The 21,161-nt window shown below is 42.4% G+C and overlaps 3 protein-coding genes across 8 annotated transcripts in view; 2 read left to right on the top strand and 1 right to left on the bottom strand.

The window, feature by feature from the left end:
* Positions 1 to 224: 224 nt before the first annotated feature.
* LOC118225011 (E3 ubiquitin-protein ligase TRIM39-like) lies at positions 225 to 6,847 on the top strand. 3 transcript variants are annotated; one of them, XM_035412947.1, is made up of 7 exons: positions 225 to 321; positions 1,743 to 2,317; positions 2,821 to 2,916; positions 3,133 to 3,366; positions 3,448 to 3,595; positions 5,104 to 5,130; positions 5,550 to 6,847. In XM_035412947.1, the coding sequence occupies exons 2-7, from the start codon at positions 1,745 to 1,747 to the stop codon at positions 6,095 to 6,097; spliced, it is 1,626 nt and encodes a 541-aa protein (XP_035268838.1). In that variant the 5' UTR covers positions 225 to 321; positions 1,743 to 1,744; the 3' UTR covers positions 6,098 to 6,847. The 3 variants fall into 3 exon arrangements, with proteins under 3 accessions (XP_035268838.1, XP_035268840.1, XP_035268839.1); XM_035412949.1 differs by lacking the exon at positions 225 to 321 and adding an exon at positions 344 to 506; XM_035412948.1 differs by lacking the exon at positions 225 to 321 and having other exon boundaries at positions 1,351 to 2,317.
* Positions 6,848 to 7,495: 648 nt separating this feature from the next.
* On the top strand, positions 7,496 to 15,663 carry LOC118225094 (translocon-associated protein subunit alpha-like). Of its 2 annotated transcripts, XM_035413129.1 has the most exons (9): positions 7,496 to 7,688; positions 9,316 to 9,428; positions 11,293 to 11,389; positions 11,776 to 12,038; positions 12,323 to 12,399; positions 12,922 to 13,000; positions 13,189 to 13,282; positions 13,815 to 13,829; positions 14,206 to 15,663. In XM_035413129.1, the coding sequence occupies exons 1-9, from the start codon at positions 7,619 to 7,621 to the stop codon at positions 14,271 to 14,273; spliced, it is 876 nt and encodes a 291-aa protein (XP_035269020.1). In that variant the 5' UTR covers positions 7,496 to 7,618; the 3' UTR covers positions 14,274 to 15,663. The 2 variants fall into 2 exon arrangements, with proteins under 2 accessions (XP_035269020.1, XP_035269021.1); XM_035413130.1 differs by lacking the exon at positions 13,815 to 13,829.
* A 195-nt stretch (positions 15,664 to 15,858) lies between these two features.
* LOC118225093 (ras-responsive element-binding protein 1-like) overlaps positions 15,859 to 21,161 on the bottom strand; it is a 68,354-nt gene continuing 63,051 nt past the window's right edge. For 2 of the 3 annotated variants that reach the window (XM_035413125.1, XM_035413127.1), the window contains exons 12-13: positions 20,051 to 20,827; positions 15,859 to 19,341 (exon numbers count right to left, since the gene is read on the bottom strand). In XM_035413125.1, coding sequence (XP_035269016.1) covers positions 18,674 to 19,341; positions 20,051 to 20,827 — 1,445 coding nt within the window. In that variant the 3' untranslated portion in view covers positions 15,859 to 18,673. The remainder of the gene's footprint in view (positions 19,342 to 20,050; positions 20,828 to 21,161) is intronic. The other variant, XM_035413128.1, reaches the window with a different exon arrangement.

The raw sequence follows: 21,161 nt of genomic DNA, 5'->3' as shown, positions 1-21,161 counted from the left end.
GCGTGTGGTTTAATTGCTTGGCACTTAATTCTCTATACTTATAATTATTATGTAGCCTAAAATACACTGAATTCCTACTGGAGCCAAAATTATTAATTGCATAGCAAGTAATGATTCACTCTTGAGCATAAAAAATAATGAAGTGGTTAAACTTTAATATAAGCGGGGACACCCATGCTGTAGCCATGGTTTTGGGGTGTGGCAACTACTGCAAATCACTTCAGTGAAGTCAAACAAAACTGCATTAGGGGACGAGCTTATGTACTTGGCAGCTGTGGAATTCCGACAGTTCTTTCAAAAGAAGCACGTAAAAGGAAACATGTAAGTAAAGGACCTATTTATAAACATTACTTTATTACTATAAGCAGTACCGGGAAGTGGCGCCTATTCTACCTCACTTCACGGAAGAGAAACTGTAGAACTAGAGCATTAGGGAACTCGCTTATGTACTCGACATCTGTGAACAATGGTTTGAAAGGAAGCACATACAGGAGTACATGAGAAAAGTAAGTAAATTACATATATATATAGACATTATTTTTGTTTCATATGGATAATGTGACAGTCTCTTGATATTGTATTATGAGTCTTTAAGACATTTTCTGGGAGCTTAATTATGTAGGGCAGTGCTTTTGTAGTGAGCTTGTGCATGAATAGGCCTCTTCACATTTGTATAGGTGTATTGTGTTCTTATATATTTACATATGAAACGGTATGAACACAAAGAGCTTGTATGAGCAATATCTACCCCTACGTTAAATGGCCCAAAAGGTTTTCACAAAACAAAAATATTTCTCACAAAACAGATAAACCAGTTTGTGTAAACTCGGGTTGGGCAGCGCAATAGTGGGTGTGGGAAATAACACACAGGTTGCTGTACAAGTTTGATGTTTAGTAATGCATTTGTGGTTTTAACAAACTCTGACCACATTTAACAGTAATGCATTATATATATTTTGCATTGTGTTATATGCACATATGAATGCTGAAGTGATCGTAGAATACTTGCTGATTGTTGAGAGAGAGAGGGAGAGTTAACAAACCTTTATTGTACAATACCTACAGCCATTCAGTAATAGCAAAAAGCAGCAAAAATTAAGAAACCACCCAATCAAAAAGAAACAATAGCTAGACACACACACACCCAAAACAAATGAACAGAAAAAAGAGAAAAGGTCAAACAAAGCAATAGAACGCAATCCTGAAATATTCCTAGGTCCTGAATTCCACTATAGAAACTCTTGATCTGACAAGAGATTTATACATCTCAATGATGTTAACTGTTATCCCTGTTTCTACTTTTTTCTTCCTGCTGAGGTACACAGCCATCTGGGTGAGTGAGAGAGAGAGAGACTTATAAATCTTATCATTGGAATTAACCTATACCTTAATTTCAAATAGACTACTCTCATTTTGTAGCTATAGCCATGAGTTTAAATGGACCAATAATTAAGCCAGCTGTGATCAGAATTTTCAATGGTTTCCTATGACATTGTTTGGTTTTATTCTTGTCTCTCTTTATATTATAAGCAGTATATTAGTAACTAAATTACTGAAATTAACTTAAAACCTGAACATCCTTAACTCATCACTGTCTTGTGTTACCGCTGGACTTCTACAGTTGTGTCTGGCCTGTGAAAATAGGGCCCATTGTGCATTGTTTGTGGTCTGGCCAATATGTCATGGTTTTAGATTGCAATATGTTTATTCACTTCTTCACGCCCGTCTTATTGTTTTGGCAGAAATGGCATTACCCAACATCCTTGTGCTTGAGGAGCAATTCCGGTGTTCTATATGTCTGGATGTGTTCAACGACCCCGTATCCACTCCCTGTGGCCACAACTTCTGCATGGCCTGTATCGGAGGATACTGGGACAGCTGTGACCTGCCTCAGTGTCCTTTGTGCAAGGAGACTTTCGAAACAAGACCTCACCTCTGCGTCAACAAAAGCTTTGCGGAAATTGTTGAGCAGTTCAAGAGCTCGGCTGACGTGAATGCTAAACCATCTGGGACACCGCCTACCCCAACCGCTGCAGGAGTGCTTTGCGACATCTGTACTGAGGAGAAGCTCAAGGCTGTGAAATCCTGTCTAACCTGTCTGACATCTTACTGCGGCGAACACATCAGTTTGCACAGGTTCAATAAACACACGCTTTCTGACCCCGTGAGCATGGAAGGCCACATGTGCAAACAGCATGAGAGACTCCTGGAGGTGTTCTGTCAGACTGACGAGACTTGCATTTGTGCATTATGCGCCGAGAAAGACCACAGGACGCACGACACCATACTTGTAGAGAGGGCATGTGAAGAAAAGAGGGTAAAGTTCTCTTTACATGCGACAAATTTGGTGCTTGCCTCTCTTTTCAAGAAGAACCTTGATTGCAATAAAAAATGTTTCATCATAGCCAAACACACAGCTTATATAAGGTTCTATATGACTGTATTTTTGCTTTGCAAACATGTTAAACTGCTGTACATTCAATACAAATAAATGCTATGCTATGGGACTCAAGCATTCTAAAGCTTGATGTCTTAGCACCATACTATCTACATAGAACCCTGGAGGCTCTCAAAAATTTATATTTAATTGCTATGGAATGATATAATACATTAAATGACCAAGGGATGAAATTTACTGTGATGCAATCTTGTTAATACTAACTGTGAAAATATTTCAAAGCGCTTTGCACACTTTTGCAAGCTGTTTCCTTAGCCATTGATTTAATGAGTAGATGATGAATCTACAATTAATGAGAGGAGTTTCCATTTCTAATGTTGCTTCTTGACTTGAAAAGGAATTCACCAAAACAATTTTCACAGATTCAGTTTGGGAAAGTTGAAGAGGAGATAAACCAGATGATCCAGGAGAGAATAAAAAAGGTGGAAGACATAAAGCGGACAGCAGAGCTCAGCAAAGTGAGTTGTGACAAGTGCTGCTATCTCACAGTAATGTGTTGGGCAGCATGCTTCATTTCAGATACCCTAATATCTTTTTGATATTGAAACATTGTCATCTTTGAACTATATTCTCAGTACATATTTTACGACATTGTTTAGCTTTCCCACGGCTACGTTATTACGTTTGTCCTGTTGTTCATGTTCACCAACGGGCTTCACTGCTTCTTCTCTCAGACTAATGCGCAGAAAGAAATTGAGGACAGCGAGCAAGTCCTCAATGCTCTGAGGCGCACGATTGAGAGAAGCCAGTCCGAGCTCGTTGAGCTTATAAAGGAAAAGCAGGACGCTGCAGAGAAATGGGCGAAAGGATTTATCGAGAAGCTGGAACGGGAAATTGCCGAACTGAGGAGACGAAACGCGGAGCTGAAGCAGCTCTCGCACTCTGAGGATTATATCCATATCCTGCGGGTTAGAAACCATCACACTGTTTTGTCAAATGGGCAAAAATCAGCTAATTGCAGAAAATTTATTATGCCTTTCCTGTTGTAGATTTTCCCTTCCTTGTGCACCATTTCACACATCAAGAGCCCGTCTGATGTCACTGTGTACGCTGATCCCTGCCTGGGAACTGTGCAGAAAATGTTGTTGCAACTGGTGGAGTTAATCTCCGAAGAAGAGAAGAGGTTTTCCGCAAATGGTAAATTTCTGAAATGACTAACTGTGCTAATAGTATTGGACTGTGCACCTACTGAGCTTATTTTTAGTGTCACAGTTTTCTCGAAAGCAGTTGTCTCATCTGCATTTCTCAGCGTGAACGAGGTCAGTAGAGCCTTCTTTAGTTGCATGTGTTAGGCAATTATCACATTACGCCTCCTCAGTCATCCACTCAAATAATACACCACTTAACGATGATTGACAGAAATGTTCCCACACTGTCACAGGCAGTATTCAGTGTAGTTACTAGACCCAAAGATATGTGTCAGAACCATATTTTAGTGTTGTGCAATATCATTGTTTTTTCACGTGGGAAGTAGCTTACATACATAGAAAGTATACCTACACAAAAATGATAAATTAGAAGGCTATTCATAATAATGAAAATGATTTGTAGGAGTAAGTTAGTAAAAATGAAGTAATATATATATTTTTAAAGTATCCTCTGTCATTGCTTGAAGATGCTGGGCCTAAATTTGTCTATATGAAATAAACACACCTTCCTGGATTGGTGGAGTTGGTTAGAATGGACAAGTAGGCCTATACTTTTTATTTCTGTCACAAAACTCCCTCGTTTTCCTGTGCAAATCATTTGCAACTGATGAGTTTGGAAGAAAATTTCTTCACTTCATGTCAAATCCTGGAATAAAGTCCAGAGGGCCTTTTGTATATCAGGTGCACAGACTTGCGCTGTATAGTGCAACTTTATGCTTAAACAATGTTTAAAAAACTCTTCAGCAACATGACTTTGTCAGTTTGGATAAATTGCCTGGCCAAATGCAACTGACACCGTGGGCATTGCAGATTAAATGGACTTGGCATTAAGCCTTTGAGGGTTGACAGTTCCTGGTACATTTTCAACATGTAACTTGCATTATCTGAAAATGATACAGCCACATTGAAATCCACCTCTGAGTTCAACCTGCAGTTCTTGGTGCCATCTGCAATTTAACAGTAATTTACTGCAGCAAGGTACACAGTATCAGCGACTTTCAGAACTGATGCTGGAAACTTTCCTTGCAAAACAAATGATTTTTGCGAACAGGTCATGACTCGTCTGTGACAAGACATGCTGTGAGCTGACTTGAGTTCAGTCCGTGGCACATACTTCTCCTAACAATGTTTTGCAGAGAAGCTTGCCCTACCATTCATTATGCTTATTGAGAAATGCATGTCATTTGTGGTTATCTGGTTTTTCCAGTGGGATGTTAGTGCTCAAAAATGCATTGGGCAAGTTGTGGATCCAACACCCAAGGCTCTTTTGGGCCCTGCTGAGAGATGATTCCCTTTCTTGTTTGTCTTTTTTATGAATACAATGTTATTTTGTGTGCGTGTATGGATAAATAGTAAACCACCCAGAATGTATTAAATCCATCTGCGGAATCTTAGTCAAGCAAAATCTGTTAGTGATGGGTTTGCTTTCATTTTATCCAAAAAAGTATCTTTGTGTTCTTGGAAATTGGTTTGATAATTTCTATCTTTTCATTGCAGATCTGGAGAGAATACAGCAATATGCAGGTATGCAAATTCCTATTTTTTTCCTATTGTTTTTGGTGGTAGGCGGCAGGAATTGGCATGGCTGCGAAATATGGTTGCAATTGCAAAGACAGGAAAGTGAGTCATATTTATAATTTACAAGTCAGAGGACTATAAGAATTAACAAGCTAAAATTCTGACAGTATTTAATCTATTAGCTATAGCATTCTCAGATTGATTTTCATTGCATAAATCATTCATTCTCACATCTATTGTGAGCTAGATTTACACATTGAGTTTTCTTCTCATTTGACATTAAAAGTTCAACATTTGTTGCAAAATACATTGATTAATATATATATATATATATATATATATATATATTTGTACATATGAATTTTGTGAATGAGGAGAGAGATCGCCATTTTGATGAGCTATTTTTCCCCCTTCTCTGGCACCAGATGACGTGACTCTGGATCCTGCCACTGCCCATCCATGTCTTGTCCTGTCAAGTGACAAGAAAAACTTGTGGCTTGAAAACGCAAAACAGGACGTGCCTGATAACCCAGAGAGATTTGATCTGATTGTTGCAGCACTGGGAGAGCAAAATGTAAGTTCTGGAAGGCACTACTGGGAACTAGAAGTTGGAGACAAAACTGAATGGAATGTCGGAGTTGCTGCAAAGTCTGTGGATAGGAAGGGCTCCATCGTACGCAGTCCTAACAATGGATTTTGGACTTTGTGGCTGATAAATGGAAATGAGTACTACGCTTACACTGATCCTCCTGTCCAACTCACCATGAATATGAAGCCTAAAAAAATTGGAGTATATGTGGATTATGAGGAAGGATGCATTTCCTTTTATAATGTAGATGCAAAGTTGCATATCTACACATTCAGTGGGTGCAGCTTTAAAGAGAACGTGTACCCTTACTTTAATACAGGTGTCATTACTGGAGATCAAAACATGGCCCCACTCATAATCTCTCCTGTCGTTCCTAAAGAGTGAATGAAGATGTCTCTATGTTATCAGTACACATGATCTGTGTCAAAAAAAACATAATTAACACTCACATGTTCTTCATCATTCTCAAGAGGAAATATTATTCATAGGTGCTCAGAAGATATTTTTCTTATGCGATAGGAGATTTTGAGACAAAATAACAAACTTTTTAAGATATGTAAAAATAAAGAGAAATAAAGTGCAATAATGTAATACGCATGCTAGCTTTAAGAATAAATTAGAGCAGCTAAAACGCTTTTTGAAAGTATGCGAGGAATAAAAAAGTACTACTTCACTGGAGAAACCAAATTAGAGTGCCTTCAATGAAAAAAGAGTAGTAGTGGTTTATCAAAGCCTATTAGGATCTAGGCATTTGCTGTAACATAAAAAAGGCCAACAAAGGCCAACAGAATGCTGGGATATAGAGCAAACCAAGTTATATCAGTGTTATACAATGCCTCTATCAGACCACACTGAGTATTTTGTGCACTACAAGCAATAAATAGAAGTTCTGAGAAAGGTCAAAGAAGGACAACTACATTGGTTCCTGATATGAAATGTTAAATTTATGAGGAAAGACACAAGATAATCTCTTCAAGTTTAATAAAAAGAGACTATGGTGCCTCTTGCCTTTACTCTATGTATTCTACCCTGGCGCCAGCTCTGAAATAACTCCTGTAATTCTGACAATGAATCCCTCGTGTTGTACAATATCATTCTATTTGGAAGCATAAATACATAATCATTACAATAGCAGTGATGATTTTCAGCAGATTTTATTTAATTTGTATTACAGGTCTGGGAAATATAACCATTTTCTTTGAACCCATTGCACCCTGGTGGCCTGGTCTCTTTGTCACATTGTTCACGTTTTAATTAGGCCTATGCCTTATAATTGCAACTGTACATATATTACAGTAAAGTGCACACCACCTAATATACGCTATGTTACAAAATGAAGTAATGTCTCAATGTTTTCAATGTAAAAAAAGCCAAGTGACTCACGTACAGAATATTAAAAAATAAAATACTAAAAAAATAAAAACATAATTCCTAAATATCTGTCTGTGTGTAATATTACTTATAAGTAGTGCAAGAAAAAGAAAACATAAAAAGACATATTTCAGTAATTGTTTCAGGCAAAAACTGTTCAGTAAGGCCTCTAATCTAAGTTGGTGGCAAATAGTTACTTTTACAGATATAATGACACAATGCAGTCATTAACTATTTAAATATTGTTTCTTATTGTTTGGCCCTTTTTTACTGGATGCGGGTTTTATTTATTTTGTTTTATTACTAGAGAACTATCTCAGAACAATTATCACAGGACTAAGAACACAATTTAGCTCAGGTCAGCCCATCAACCAACCTGCTTGAGGCCGTCTCGTTAAAACGACGTCACCAAGAATGGCGCTATCCCGGATGAACAGGCCATTTCGAAACGCACTGTCAGTGATTGAATTTATCCAGCAAGGTGCTCGCAGCTAGCTTAGTTTGAGAGTGGGGTTTACCGGTCATCTGGGAACCATGATGGGATTTTTACCAAAATTACTATTAATTGCGTTGCTAGCTTTTCCAACAACCATTATTATCAAAGGTAAGTATGCACCTGCCAAGCAAGGAAAACGATTAAGTTGCATTTTACTGTGGACGTCGTAGATATCGGACGTAGGCCAGCTAATAATGAGACGTTTAACTGTTTGTATTCAGTCTTTTTCTACTGCTATTCGTATCTATATGTAGCTAGTCTAATAATGACACCATGCATGCTAATTCAACATACTACTGCCAAAAGAAGGGGCGCTATCAGGCTCGTTTGATATGTCCAACACCAGTCATTGCATGGTGTAGCGCGCCGAAATCTCTCAACTAGACTACTGGAGTACTGCATGCTGAAACTGGGAACTAGCCAATTTGCGATGTTATGCTGACTTCTAAGCTAGTAACGAACCTCGACCACCTTATAGCTAACAGATGTAGAGCATGCGTCGACAGTGGTCTTGTTATAAATTAATGCTAAGCAGCTTGGGTTGACGTGTCCTTAGTTGCAAGCTAGCGTGCAGCATAGACACCACCTCTGAATGGGGAAAAACAGCACCGAGCAGATTTCCAACTTCCAAGCCCAACATAACGAACACATTTTGTGCTGTAACTAAGTTATACGATACGGCTAACGTTAGCTAGCCAGTGTTTTAACGGTCTGTTTTTTTATGATTACAAACAGATCACTATACGGATGTGACAACATGGATTGTCCTAGTTAGCCGGTTGTCCAAATGGTAATGCTGGTGCTTGTTTTTTCGTGGCTAACGTTGCCTTGGCCAAACCTGGGCAATAGAAGAGCAATAATTTTCTTATGTCTGATGTGTAACCAGTTTAGATCCTGTTCAGATGGAAGCGTTACAAATTGACATCATTATCAGTTGTGCTATTTCGAGCAGTTCAGCTGCAGCGCCAACATTCGTTTAAAGGGTACCATTAGCCGTGCTAGCTGTAATAGGCTAGCTAGCCAATAAATCTTGACTCTAGCTGTGGCAAATGGGATGCAGATGGCTCATCATCAAAAACTGCGTAGTCTCTACGTGAGTTCGCTGGTAGCTATGTTTTGCGGGTAAAGTTAGCACATTTTACCACCTTACCCATTTCCCACGTTATTCAGATTCTGGAGCAAGTCTTTCCTTTTATAGATGTAGAGAAACACTGTTACAGTCGTTACCCAACCTATGTCCTGGACCCATGCTTTATACCCGCTGTGATCTGTATTCCCGGTGATTCATTAGGTTTGCTTGAATTGTTTGCCTATTAAATACAGTGAAACCACAGTGGTACGAATAAACATGTCAGTCAGACTAACGAGCTAATAATAAACTCGACACGAATAAGGAAAAACTGCATTATGGTATTATATTAGAAAATGTGTTGTGCAACCCATGTCTCCTCTTTGCTGTATTTGATTAATTTAGTTAGCAAATTATATCTTTAAAGCAGGGCACTACATTTTTTTTGCATGACCTGCATGCATGGGTAGTGTGAATCCTTGCTCCATCCAAAACAGGCTACAGAAGCTGCTTGGGGGCAGATCAATTTAGAGCAATGGTTCAGTTTAGGTAGCAGAAGGAACTTGATACAGAGTTGTATTGGAGTGTACAGTAAAGATGCTTTGCTTGGAAAGAATGGCTTTCTGTGTTGGTAAATTATAATCATTTTTTTATACCTCCACCAAGGTCAGTTTGCAGCAGCGCAAGATGCAACTGAGGATGAGGAGGTGGCGGAGGATGTGATCGCTGAGGACGAAGATGATGAGGCAGAGGTTGAGGATGATGACAACACCGAGTTGGTGAGGAAAACCCATTTGGTGAAGTTACATATTGGCTTGTTGTTAAGGTTGCCTTTTAAAAGTTTGATTTACTACTTACTGATCAGTCTGGGAATCATGCTGTGATTTTGGATATTTCTTCCATTTCCTGGGATTTCCATGATTTCCCCTGTTTAATGCTTTGTGATTTTTTTTGTCAGTTTTGCATGGTAATTGTCAATCTTACAGTAGCCTACAGTGTGATTCGTATTGGCTTAAGCATGTTAACCATTTCACTTCAGAGCCGCATGTGGAATTGTTTAATTAAGGTGTACATTTAGACCTACGCTCCGACCTGTAGATTGCATCAATTAGCGGAAGTTGGCAGTGTGCCTTTATATTAATCTCTACAGCAATAGAGATGAATGAACAGCTAGCTAAAGTCTGGTTAGTTACAGTCCAATCAAAAAATTCAAATTGAGTTTCTAATGAAGTTTTGTTTAATTATAGGCAAAAAGCATGCTCTTTCTTTCTGCGATGATTTGAAGCGATTCAGTACACCAGCCTATTAATGCATTTTACTTGTATTTGTTCCAAGCAGCAACTGCCTGCAGATTTAATTTTTTTTTAAAACTTCAAGCATTTGCCTACTTTTGCTACAGTTGTGCATGTTATTTTGATCATTTTATACTGCTGCGCATGAGATATATTGGTTAATTTGGTAAATTAATCTTAAAAAAACACTTCAGTTTACTGTGATTTTCAACAACTTTGTCGTGGCCCGTGACTGCTTTGCCGTATCAATGTTTACTGTAACAAACACATGACACTTGGTAATTGATAAAATAATGAAAAATTATTCTTTAAGAAAAAAAACCTTGTGATTTCAAGTAGCATCTTATTGTTGTATCATGATGTTGCACATTTTATGCAGTGCAAAATGAAGGCAGCCAAGTACACGTCCCAAAATATGACTTGCCAGTAACATCACTCCAAACAATCCACACTGGTGTACTCAAGCAGGCCCTTTATGTGGCTGTACTAATTACCCGGTTCATCTCAGGTGTGCTCATTTAGCAGGCATGCTATTGCCTCCACTGACAGGGTGCAGCCCACAGCATTCTCAGATTCTCAAGAGTGCGCTTGGAGTTTTATCAGTACAAATGGAAAAAGGGGACTTAATGGCTAGTTTGGAGATGCTCTTTTTTCACAAAATATATAAAAAAGTTCATTTGGAATATAACTTCGAACCTATTTTTAGTAATTTTTCCGATCATATTTCAATTTTGTGCCAATTTAGAATAGTATTTGTTATATTTACCTATTTTTATTTTACAAATACCTCAAATAGAAGTAGCTAATTAGTCTTCCCTAGTTTTGCAAATAACTGAAATATGGAAAATATTTTAAATTAAAATTGTTTGATTAGTATCTGTATTTGACCCAGGTCAGCTCTCTACCTACTTGGGGTAAATCTGTGATTTACTGTGATGTATTTGATGGATAGTGATGGGGGCAAATTTGTAGACTATTAAAAGAGTGAAGTTATCATGGAGGACACTCCCAGACGTGCCTGGCTCAGAGGTTTAACAGTATTTTAAGTTATTAACTATCCGATTTGTGTGAAATTATACTATTTGTCGTCTTAAACAAAAAGTGGGTTTATATGAAAATGAATCCCAGTGAAATTGGTTAGTCAGCTGTATGTTTTCATTCATTTATTTCCTCATGAAACCTACGCAGAGGGCCTTTTAATAATGACGAGCACCTACCGGACATTTGGTTCTGCCTTCTATCGTGGCTCTGTTATCTGGATACAACAGAGGACCCAAATAGTTTCCTACTGACTGAAAATGAGTCTCAGCCTCTCCCCTCATGTCTCTTTCTATGGCCTGTGTTTCCAAAGACAGAGGAAAAAGAGGAGGAGGAGGAAGATGTCTCATCAGGGGAAGTGAAGGCCTCCCCTCATGCTGACACCACAATCCTCTTTGTCAAGGGAGAAGGTGAGTTCTTGCACAGCCATAAATTTTCCTCATCATTGTCAATTGCAGCTAGGGAACAATAACCAGTGGTTCTTTAGCTTCCAGTACATCATTGTCTAATCAAAATAATTTTAAAATCAAAAAGTAGTTCTACATTGAGTACTACACACCATATTTCAGGTAAATTGAATTTAGGTTGTATATAGAGTCATGTATACGAATTACGTCTTAAAAACTGAACTGTTACATCTGCTGGCAGGCATAACTGTATGCCTCTATCCTCTCTCTGCGCAGTTTAAAAGCTCTGAAGCGCTGAATTCTGTCCTTAACATGCAATAAGCATATCTTCCTTCTGAATGCGCATTGAAGGTCACCTCTTAAACACCGTTCTCTCTTCCCCGTTGCAGACTTCCCTGCGAACAACATCGTGAAATTCCTGCTGGGCTTCACCAACAAGGGCAGCGAGGAGTTTGTGGTGGAGTCCCTGGACGCCTCGTTCCGCTACCCGCAGGACTTCCAGTTCTACATCCAGAACTTCACCGCCCTGCAGCTGGGCACCGTGGTGGCCCCCCAGCGCCAGGCCACCTTCGAGTACTCCTTCATCCCCGCCGAGCCCATGGGGGGGCGCCCCTTCGGCCTGGTCATCAACCTCAACTACAAAGACGGCAACGTGAGCACGGAGCGCGCGCGACTCTTTAACGTGGCCTACAGGGAACCTGCGCGGGAGTTTTGGTTCCCTAAGAACAAATGTAAATCTCCAAATTAAAGAATTAATAGTATTAAAAAAAAAAAGATCTCCTCCATTCACGCCTGGAACCCCCTCACAGTCCAAACTACAATAGGTCTTTGTAAGGATAGACAGAATTTCTTGTCCTTTTTTTTTTAGACCTGTAGTACAGCGGTTCATGTGTTCCTTTACTTAGACATTACGCTCACATTCTGCACTCTTTCCAGGGCAACGTGTTCCAGGACGCGGTGTTCAACCAGACCGTGACCATTACGGAGAGGGAAGACGGTCTAGATGGGGAGACGTAAGTGAGGACCAGGTTGGATGACTGAATAAGTCATCTCTGGCCTCTGGTAAATTCACGTGTGACCTTTCAGCTATGATGGCCACGCAAATAGCATTTTATGTCCACATTAAAATGGCGTAACTGAAGCACTTCTGCAGTCTGTGGGTTCTGCTTTCTTGAACTCTTTAACCTTTTGAAGATTTTTACTGTGGGAAATATTTTTTCAGCATAATTTGGTTTTTTAATCGAATTTTATATATTTCACATGCTGTGGTTTAAATCAGTTTCTTGACCCAAAACAGTTCAGTAATGTATCAGTGAAAAATAATAACAAATGTGTGCCTTCCACAAACACTTAAGCAATATATGCTCGGTGACACAAGATGTAAAATGAACAGAGGGGTACATACTTGTCTGAACAAAGTGGTAAAATTTTGTTGAGTGGATTCCGTAGTTTTTCAAACGGGAGACCTTGTGCAGCTGAACACATCTTCCACTGTGTGTCCTCATAAAATGGATGTTGTTGTTCCTCTCCCTCAGGATCTTCATGTACGTCTTCCTGTCTGGTCTGGGTTTGCTTGTCGTCGTGGGGCTACATCAACTGCTGGAATCCAGGAAGGTAAGGCAGGCACTCCTATGAGCCTGTAGTACGCTTTGATTAGTTAAACTTGTTTTTAAACAGGTTTTTCTCTTAAATGAATGCGTAGTATTGCAAATAGTGTGCCAGGCCTGTTAGACAGGGTTGTTATTGTGGGCATGTGCACAGACTTCTTTTTTTCTCTCTCTCTCTTTGCCTTCGCCTCACAGAGGCGGAGACCCGCTGCCAAAGTGGAGATGGGGACGTCGAGCCACAATGATGTGGACATGAGCTGGATCCCCCAGGAGACCCTTAACCAGATCAGTAAGTCAATACACAGTAACAAGCACACTTAACTTGGAGATCTCGGGCAACGATGGCTCGAGCGTGTTTGTGAATCGTTTCCATTGTTTCCGTTTCCCACTGCGAAAGTGAATTTGTACGATTGATCTGCTACCAAGTGGCGTTATGTGGCCACTGTTTGTTTTCCTTCATCAGCTAGACAAGGAATGGTCTTGGATTTAAGGCCTATTGATAACTTGTCATTAAACAGCTTCGTAAAAAAAAACACAAAAGCCAAAACAGTATTTGTGCCATCACACCCAATCTTGGGTCTGCAGCCCACATGTCATACTTGTTAAAGCATCACACGAAGCATTTTCTCATTTTCTTGTCTTGTTCAATGCATAGTTTTCGTTTTCTGTCGTAATGGAATCCGCTGTCATACTGCTATGCTGATTATTTCTCGCTTGTGACCGTCTTGGTTTGTCCACTGTTTTTCTGGTGTTTCTAACTGGCTGTGCTGTCTTTCTTCTTCTGCATCCCCTTCTCTCTCTCTCTCTCCTCGTGCCTTCAGTGCAGAGCAGACGAGGTGAGGCTTCTCTTCTCTCAGGAACACGAGTGTGGGGAAATGTCACAGGAAGTAGAGAAAGGGTCACCATTTAGTTGGAAACCAACTGAAACGCAAGACTCCAGGGTTTAATATTTTGGTTTGCATAGGGATGAATTGGCCTGGAATGCTGTATGCTGATATAATAACTTAGTTATTTAACACTTTAGAAAGTTATTTCAGTGGGTTAGTATGACCAGGCTTGGGGACTCCTTAGCATGAAAGAATGTCTTACCCTCATTTCTCAAACCACTTCCTCCCTCATTGAATCCGTTTCTTTGCTGCTATATATTGTAACATAATCTTGACTGCAGGAGTCTGAACCCTAAACCCGCGTTTGTCCCCTTCCTCCTAACAGACAAGGCCTCCCCCAGACGGTCGCCGCGCAAGAGAGCGCAGAAACGCTCCGCTGGCTCGGATGAGTGATCCTGCCGCCCGTCTCTGCCACGCGCACCCGGCACCCGTTCTGGGAGTAAGGCAAGCAGGCAAGAGGAGGCGGAGCCTAGCTCCAACCAGCCACGTCTGTCAAGGAACTAAGAACCCGCTCCCCCCTCCCCCCCCCGTGCCATTTGGAGGCAGTTACAACCACTTACTACAACTGCAATATTAATCTGCTTGTTATTTATTATAGTGACTAAAGTGCATTATTATGGAAGAGGAATTGCCACAGCTATAAGGGCCTTGACTTAAACGTTTGTCCTGAGCGGAGGCAGGGCCTAGCTGATTGATTTAGAGGCAGTTGGTCTGCTTTCCAAGGGAGCAAGGCAGGATGGGATGCTGTTCTGGGCTTTTTTTCCCCCTCCTACTTCTGCAGTTGCTTTTGTTGTTTTGTTTTCATCCGAGAACTTGATATTTTGTCATGTTGCAGTAAAGCCAGAAATGTATTTTTTTTTTTGGCTGTACGCGTCAGGGTACTGTCTCGAGACAGAAGGCACTCACCTTTGCTTGAAGTGCACTGAAACCGCATTCTGAAGTTTCTTCTACACGTTTGTCTAATAATGTGAGTGTGAACTGGTGAATTAAGAGGACGAAGACACAAAATGGCCTATCGTTTTTTTTGCTTTGATATTTAATTGTGCCTCCTTTGATACCTGTGTGGAGTTCGATATAATTTCTGCATTTTGTGAGTATGCAACAAGAATGAGGTTTATTTCAGTGACGTTTTTACTGCAAGTTTCGAAAAGCACTGTTATATTGTCTGAATATGAAGTTACTAAAACGCAAAGAGCAACAGAGATTTGGGACTGATGCAGGCTTGCGTAAGAGCTCACTGGCCTTCCCAACATTACAGAATTTGTTGCGTTAACTTGCACCTAACAGATTGTTTCAAGGGGGGTTTTAGACCTGGCATTAATACAAGGAAACAGTTGTGGGTAAAGAATTGTGTGAACCCACAGTTTGAAGCTGTACATGTTATGTGGTTATCGCAGTACGGTATGATTTAAAGGAAATGGAATCATGAGGAATGTTTACAGAAATAAGCTTTACCTAAACCAAGACTATTTGTGCACTGGTCCATGTCATCTGAAGAGCTGTCATTTGAAATGTAAAAATAGCTGTTCAGAATAACTCATCTACTGCACTTGTTACCACTTGATAGGCACAGTATGTCCTGGATTGTTTTAATAAGAAATTTTACGGCAATGACCACCGAATGAAAGTAAATGGTCTTGGAATGACAATTTCCCTTCTTGAAGGTATTGCTACAAAAATAAATAGTTTTGCTGGAACTTTTTGCCGAATGCTGTAGATTTAAAAATGTGTATGAATTTTTGGCAAATGCTAAATACAGTCGAGATTAAATTTTTCTATTGTCCTTGTTTTTACATTTGTGAACTTTAATATGAGCCAAGATGTGCAATGTTTCTGTGATGGTGATGCTGCTGTGTAAGCTTCCGTTCACTGTTCAGTAAAGGCCTCAGACATTAAATGGTCTAGTTCCTGGACCTGCGTTCCACTGCGGAAGATGGGCTGTGCCAACAGGCGAAGTAAGGAGTCCAAACGCCTTTGATTCACACCCTTCCTTAATATATCTTTATTGCTTAAATGATATCAATACAGAACAGCTTAAATTTCTCAATCTGAAGCACAGTAATACAAAGGAGGAGCAGAGTACCAAGCACTCAGTTGTTCTAAACCAGGTTCTGTTTACCTGTCCACTGTGGGTGTAGCAGCAGTTCCCTTTAACAGCAAGTCACACAACTTCAACAGTGATACAGGCGGCCATTTCATCTGTTACCTCAGTCAAACATTCCTTCTGGCGTCGAGAGAAAGAGGAGGGAAAAACAAACGTGAGAACAGAAACGGAGCCTCGTCATTGGGCGAGACTGAAATTGCGGCTAAACCAATCAGAAGGAGCAGTCTGCCTAAAGGGAATGAATGAGCTCTCTTTCTCTCATATGATTATTTGAATTCACAGTGAAGTGCTAAATGTAGTGATTGGTGTTTTATTTTTCCTTGTAGAAATTTAGAATTTGAAGAGAAGTTTTTTTTTTTTTTTTTGCAACTCAGGAACCAAAAGGAAAAAATATTGAATATGTATTCTGTAAAAGCCCTGAGAGCGAGAAAAATTAACAAATTAGATTAACATGCAAAACTAGCCTAAGATTCACCCTTAGCTGAACACATAATGAATTTCACAGTTTTATATGTATTTATATATAGGAGAAAACAAAAAAATTAATTTCTCAAACTAATCATAACAAAATAGACCACACAGTCTACAAACATAATAAAGATCTACATAAAGCTTTAGAATCAATAGTGATTATTGCTAATGGTAGTCCCAGGTTGAAGCTGGGAGACGATTTCATATATTTGAATCCTTGTTCTCTGCAGCATAAACGTGATAATACATGGCTTCTCCTCAAGTAACCTCGTCCCCCCACTCTGGGTTCTCAATAAATATATTAAAAACAGTGCGTTGTACTTATGGGCATCCATAGCTACAAACACACGCACACATACAAGAAAATGGAAAGGTAATGGGAAAGCTGGGTTTCATAATGTTTCTCTCTTACCAAAATACAGTCTTGAGCATATATCATTGCACATTTACGATCCATGTCAATGCCACGCCCTGTGCCTCACACGACATGAAGAACGATTGGTGTAGAGTGTGGACTTGTGCCCAATCAGGGGCCAGCTTCCCCATCACCTGTTATTTATCCACACCCCCCTCCCCACCCCACCCCACCCCATTGTTCATCCTCTATATTGCGTTTTGCTCACAGCTCTAACACTTGCTTTAGGTTTATTGCTTCCGTTTCGTCTTTGCTGATTGCTTTTCGTTCGCCCGTTTTAGTTGCAATCCCTTTTTTTTTTTTTTTTGTTTTTTTTTTTTGCTTTCAAATTTTTTGGTTGGTGCCAGATCTGAGGTCGTCTGTCCAGACGCTGCCGACCGGTGTGTGTGAAACGCTTCCGCTTTCCTCCGTCTTGTCAGCGGTAATCCTCCACTCTCTCCATCCGACGCTAGATTTGGAGACACAGTTTTTTTGTTTTTTTATTTTTGCCTTGAGGTTTATTTGTTTATTTCTGAGGTTCCTTTTTAAAAGAGAGTACATAACAAAAACGATTAAAAAAAGAAAAAAGAAAAAAAAAAAAAACAGCCCTGCAGATGGTCTTCCGATTGTGCTCCGGAAAGCCCCGCCGTGGCGCCATTCTGGAAGGCAACGGGTGAGAAAGTGCCACGCAGGAGACTTCAGGGTGGCAGAGTTCAAGTACGCCGTGTAAAACCCCGTAGAGTAGTGTTCCACCAGACAAAGAGAGAATGTGCTGAGAGTCCTGCTCCGAAACCCCAGAGAGGCTCAGAGTAAGGCTTTACTTAGATACTAATGTTCTGGAAGACGTCTTCAAGGTTAGCGGACCGCTCGGCTCCGCCTCCACCGAGGGAGAGTTGCTGGAGATTGATTGTATTGCTTTGCATCAGGAGCTTTAACGCCCCCCCCCCCTCCTGGTCTCCGTGGAGACCGGGGCCCTGCGGAGGAGCTCGCCGACGAACAAGGTGCCGTGGAGAGAGGGGTCCCTGGCCTGCGGGCCCTTGTGTTCCAGCCAAATCAGCCGGGCCCCCCTGTTTAAGCCAATGAGTTTTCAAAACACAAATTTCCTCCACCCTCTCCCTAATACCATGCAGGGCCACCCACCAATCAGCTGGAAGATGGTTGCTAAGCACGGTTCAGAATTAAAAAATAAAGCACAGCAAGGCAAATATTGCCCATTTCTCTGATAAGAGAATAATCACAACACACATAGGACTACCTTAATTCTTTCGGAGGCTTCCGCGAATGTCTCTTCCTCCGGTAAACTAGCTCAGAACTCATTCAGCTCCAAAACAAAAGCATCACACTATTTGTCGACACGGGAATTTCTTCCAGGAAAAAAAAAAGGAAAAACACGGGCAGCCTTTCGAATGCCTCCGCGTTGGGTATCTGTGTTGTGATTTCCAGTTATGTTATCATTTTCAAGCCTTAACCCCCCCATCCCATAATCGCGAACCACCATATCAGCCTCTGCAGATTTAAGTACAGCTGTGGTTTAAATACATATTTATATTTTACTCTCAGTTAATCATACAAACAGGTATCTTTAAATCATTCATTAAATCAATGCTTTGTCATTTCAATTTCATTTCTATAAAGATCAAAAAAAAAAATAATCATCATAAAATGCTATTTTAAAAAATTAGATTTTCCAATAAATGTAACTCGATACAAATATCTATGATAAAGAAAGTAGTAAGGCACGGGGAAAAGGGGTCGCTGTTCGCTGCTGCGGTCTGCGCAGCCGCGCTGGAAAGGTGAGTGATATGGCACGCTGGGGCTCGCCCCTCACTCCAGCCCCACCATCGGGGCTTCGCCGGCGGGCAGGACGCGCTCCAGGGAGGGCTTGGTGTGGATCTCCTGCAGGCCCTGGACGTAGCCGTCCGAGGGTTCGCCCGCGGCGGGGTCGGCGGGGGGGTCGGGAGGCCGCTCCGTGGGGGGCTCCTGGGGGGGCTCCTGGGGGGGCTGCGCCGCGGGCTCCGCGCTCGGCTGCGTTTCGGGAGCCTCCCGCTCCGGGCTCCCCGTCTTCTCCGCGCTTTGGACCTCCTCCTCCTCCTCCCCCTCCCCCTCTTCCACCTCCTCCTCCTTGGAGCCGCCCGTGGCCTCGCTGTCGTTCTCGTTCTCCGAGGCGGAGGCGGAGGCGGAGGCGGGGTTGGTGCTGCCGGGCGCCGATTCGCTCTCGCTGCCCGAGTGGCCTCTGGCTCCTCCCTCCTCGTCGCCGGTGGCGTTCGCGGCCCCGCCCGCTGCTTCCGCACCCTCCCCCTCCCCCTCCTCCTCCCCCTCGCCCTCGCCCTCCTCCTCCTCCTCCTCGCGGGGCTTCTGGTGGATGCGCTGGTGCCGCACCAGGCTGTGCTTCAGGGTGAAGGTCCGCTCGCACGTCTGGCACTTGTAGGGCCTCTCACCTGAGGAGGACAGAGCGGTCACCACGGCGATGAAGGCACAGCAGCCATTTCTACCTAAGACCATTAAATACAGCATGTGTAGAGGTACACGCAAACACTGTGTAGAATACATTTCTCCCAGAGGGAGCTTCAGGATCAAAAAATTAATCCAAGTGGGCATGTTAAGAACAAGGTTAGGCGTTTTTTCAGATATTCTGTTTTCATATGCATTTTCACACCCTTACAGGGTGCTTCAACATACACAGTAATGCTGGCCTGTTGATTTATAACAGCTGCGGTCAGGTTCATTTCACAGATAACAGGCAGTACAAGTCCACAATGTAATTACATTTAAGTAATACTGTGAAGAAATGTAATTATTCCTCAGACTGAACTCTAGTTCAGAGGTGGGCAATGAGGGCCATATCTGTAACAGGCTTTCACGCCAACTTTTGGCCTTAATTGCTTAATTAGCCCTGACATTTACAGCATCTGACATTTACGCTGCATTGCTTAATAAGCGCATGGATGACAGCCAAAGATTGTTCTCGTGTCCCTATACGAAGCGTTTTACTGTGATCAAATCTACAAGTGAACCAGTGTGGGTGCATACAGCCAATTAGCTCATTTAGCCAGGGTAATTGGTAGAAACAAGAGCCAGCATACACACCGGCCCTCCAGGACTGGAATTGCCCACGCCTGCTCTAGCTGCTCATTCCTGCCTGTAGCATTGTAACTGTGGTAAGAGCTGCTATGCTGCAATGCTGCTGGTACTGCTGCGTACCTGTGTGAGAGCGCATGTGTCGGGTCAGGTCTTGCAAAGACCAGAAGCGCTTGCTGCACACGTTGCAGATCTTCTTCCTCTTGTCGGCTTTGCTCCCGGCCCCACCCCCCGGCTCCCCGTCGCCGCTCTTTGGTTCCGTGGCCCCGCCCTCCTCGTCGCTCTTCTCCTCCTTCTCCTTCTCTTCTTCCGAGCCGCTGTCCGCCCCGCTGGCGTTCCCCTCGCTCTCCGCCGCCGCCCCCCCCTTCTTCGCCTCCTCCTCCTCCTCCGCCTCCTCCTCCTCGGGCTCCTCCTCCGCGGGGGGGCCTCGGGCTCGGCTGGCCTCCGCCGAGCGCCGCGTCACCTTCCTGACCAGCTCGGCCGCGCCCTCCGGGAGGTGCGCCCTCTCGTGGCGGGCCAGGGTGGTGGCGTAGCGGAAGCTCTTCTTGCAGCTCCTGCAGGTGTGCTTGGGCTCCTGCGCAGCGGCGCTAGCGGGCGCCGCGCTGCCCCCTGCTGTCGGCTGCTGGTGCTGCTCGCCCTCGGAGAACTTGAAGTCCATCAGCTTGCTGGCGAAGTTGAGGTCCAGGCTCTTGTTGCTCTGCGAGTCGTCGTCCTCGTTCTCCTCGGGCTCGGCGCCAGCCCGGCCCGCTTGGCTCGGTGTCTCCCCCTGGTGGCCCGGCTGCTCCACGGGGCCTGGCTCTGTCTGCTCCTTGGGGTTGGGTGTGGCCGGGTTCTTCTCTGACTCGCCGCCGCTCGCGTTTAGCGCCTCCGCTGCTGGGAGCTCGGTCTCCGACATGCTCTCTGAAAAAGACTCATCTTCACTCATCTGTACAGCGTGACTTCACCCGTCTCATCCTGCCCATTTCAAGTATAATCAGACTAAACATGTCTGAGGATTACGACATTTTAAAGTCCACTCAGCCCTGTTGTCTATGAAATAGTTTCAGTGAATTATTAGCTTGAGTGTTACCAAACCTAATAATCATTTGCACCTGGGAAAAGTAATTTTAATTAATTTTAAATTTAGAAAATGAAAAAGATTGTCCAGCGTCCAGATTGATGTATTTTTTCTACTTTATTCAAATTTGTCCACGTATAATTTTTTTTCTGTTATTTTGTATAGTATTTGACAAGA

This window comes from Anguilla anguilla, chromosome 4 (genome assembly GCF_013347855.1).
Source record: "Anguilla anguilla isolate fAngAng1 chromosome 4, fAngAng1.pri, whole genome shotgun sequence".
Lineage (NCBI taxonomy): Eukaryota > Metazoa > Chordata > Actinopteri > Anguilliformes > Anguillidae > Anguilla > Anguilla anguilla.
The sequence above is the reverse complement of the archived record's forward strand: the minus strand, read 5'-3'. Positions and strand labels throughout refer to the sequence as shown.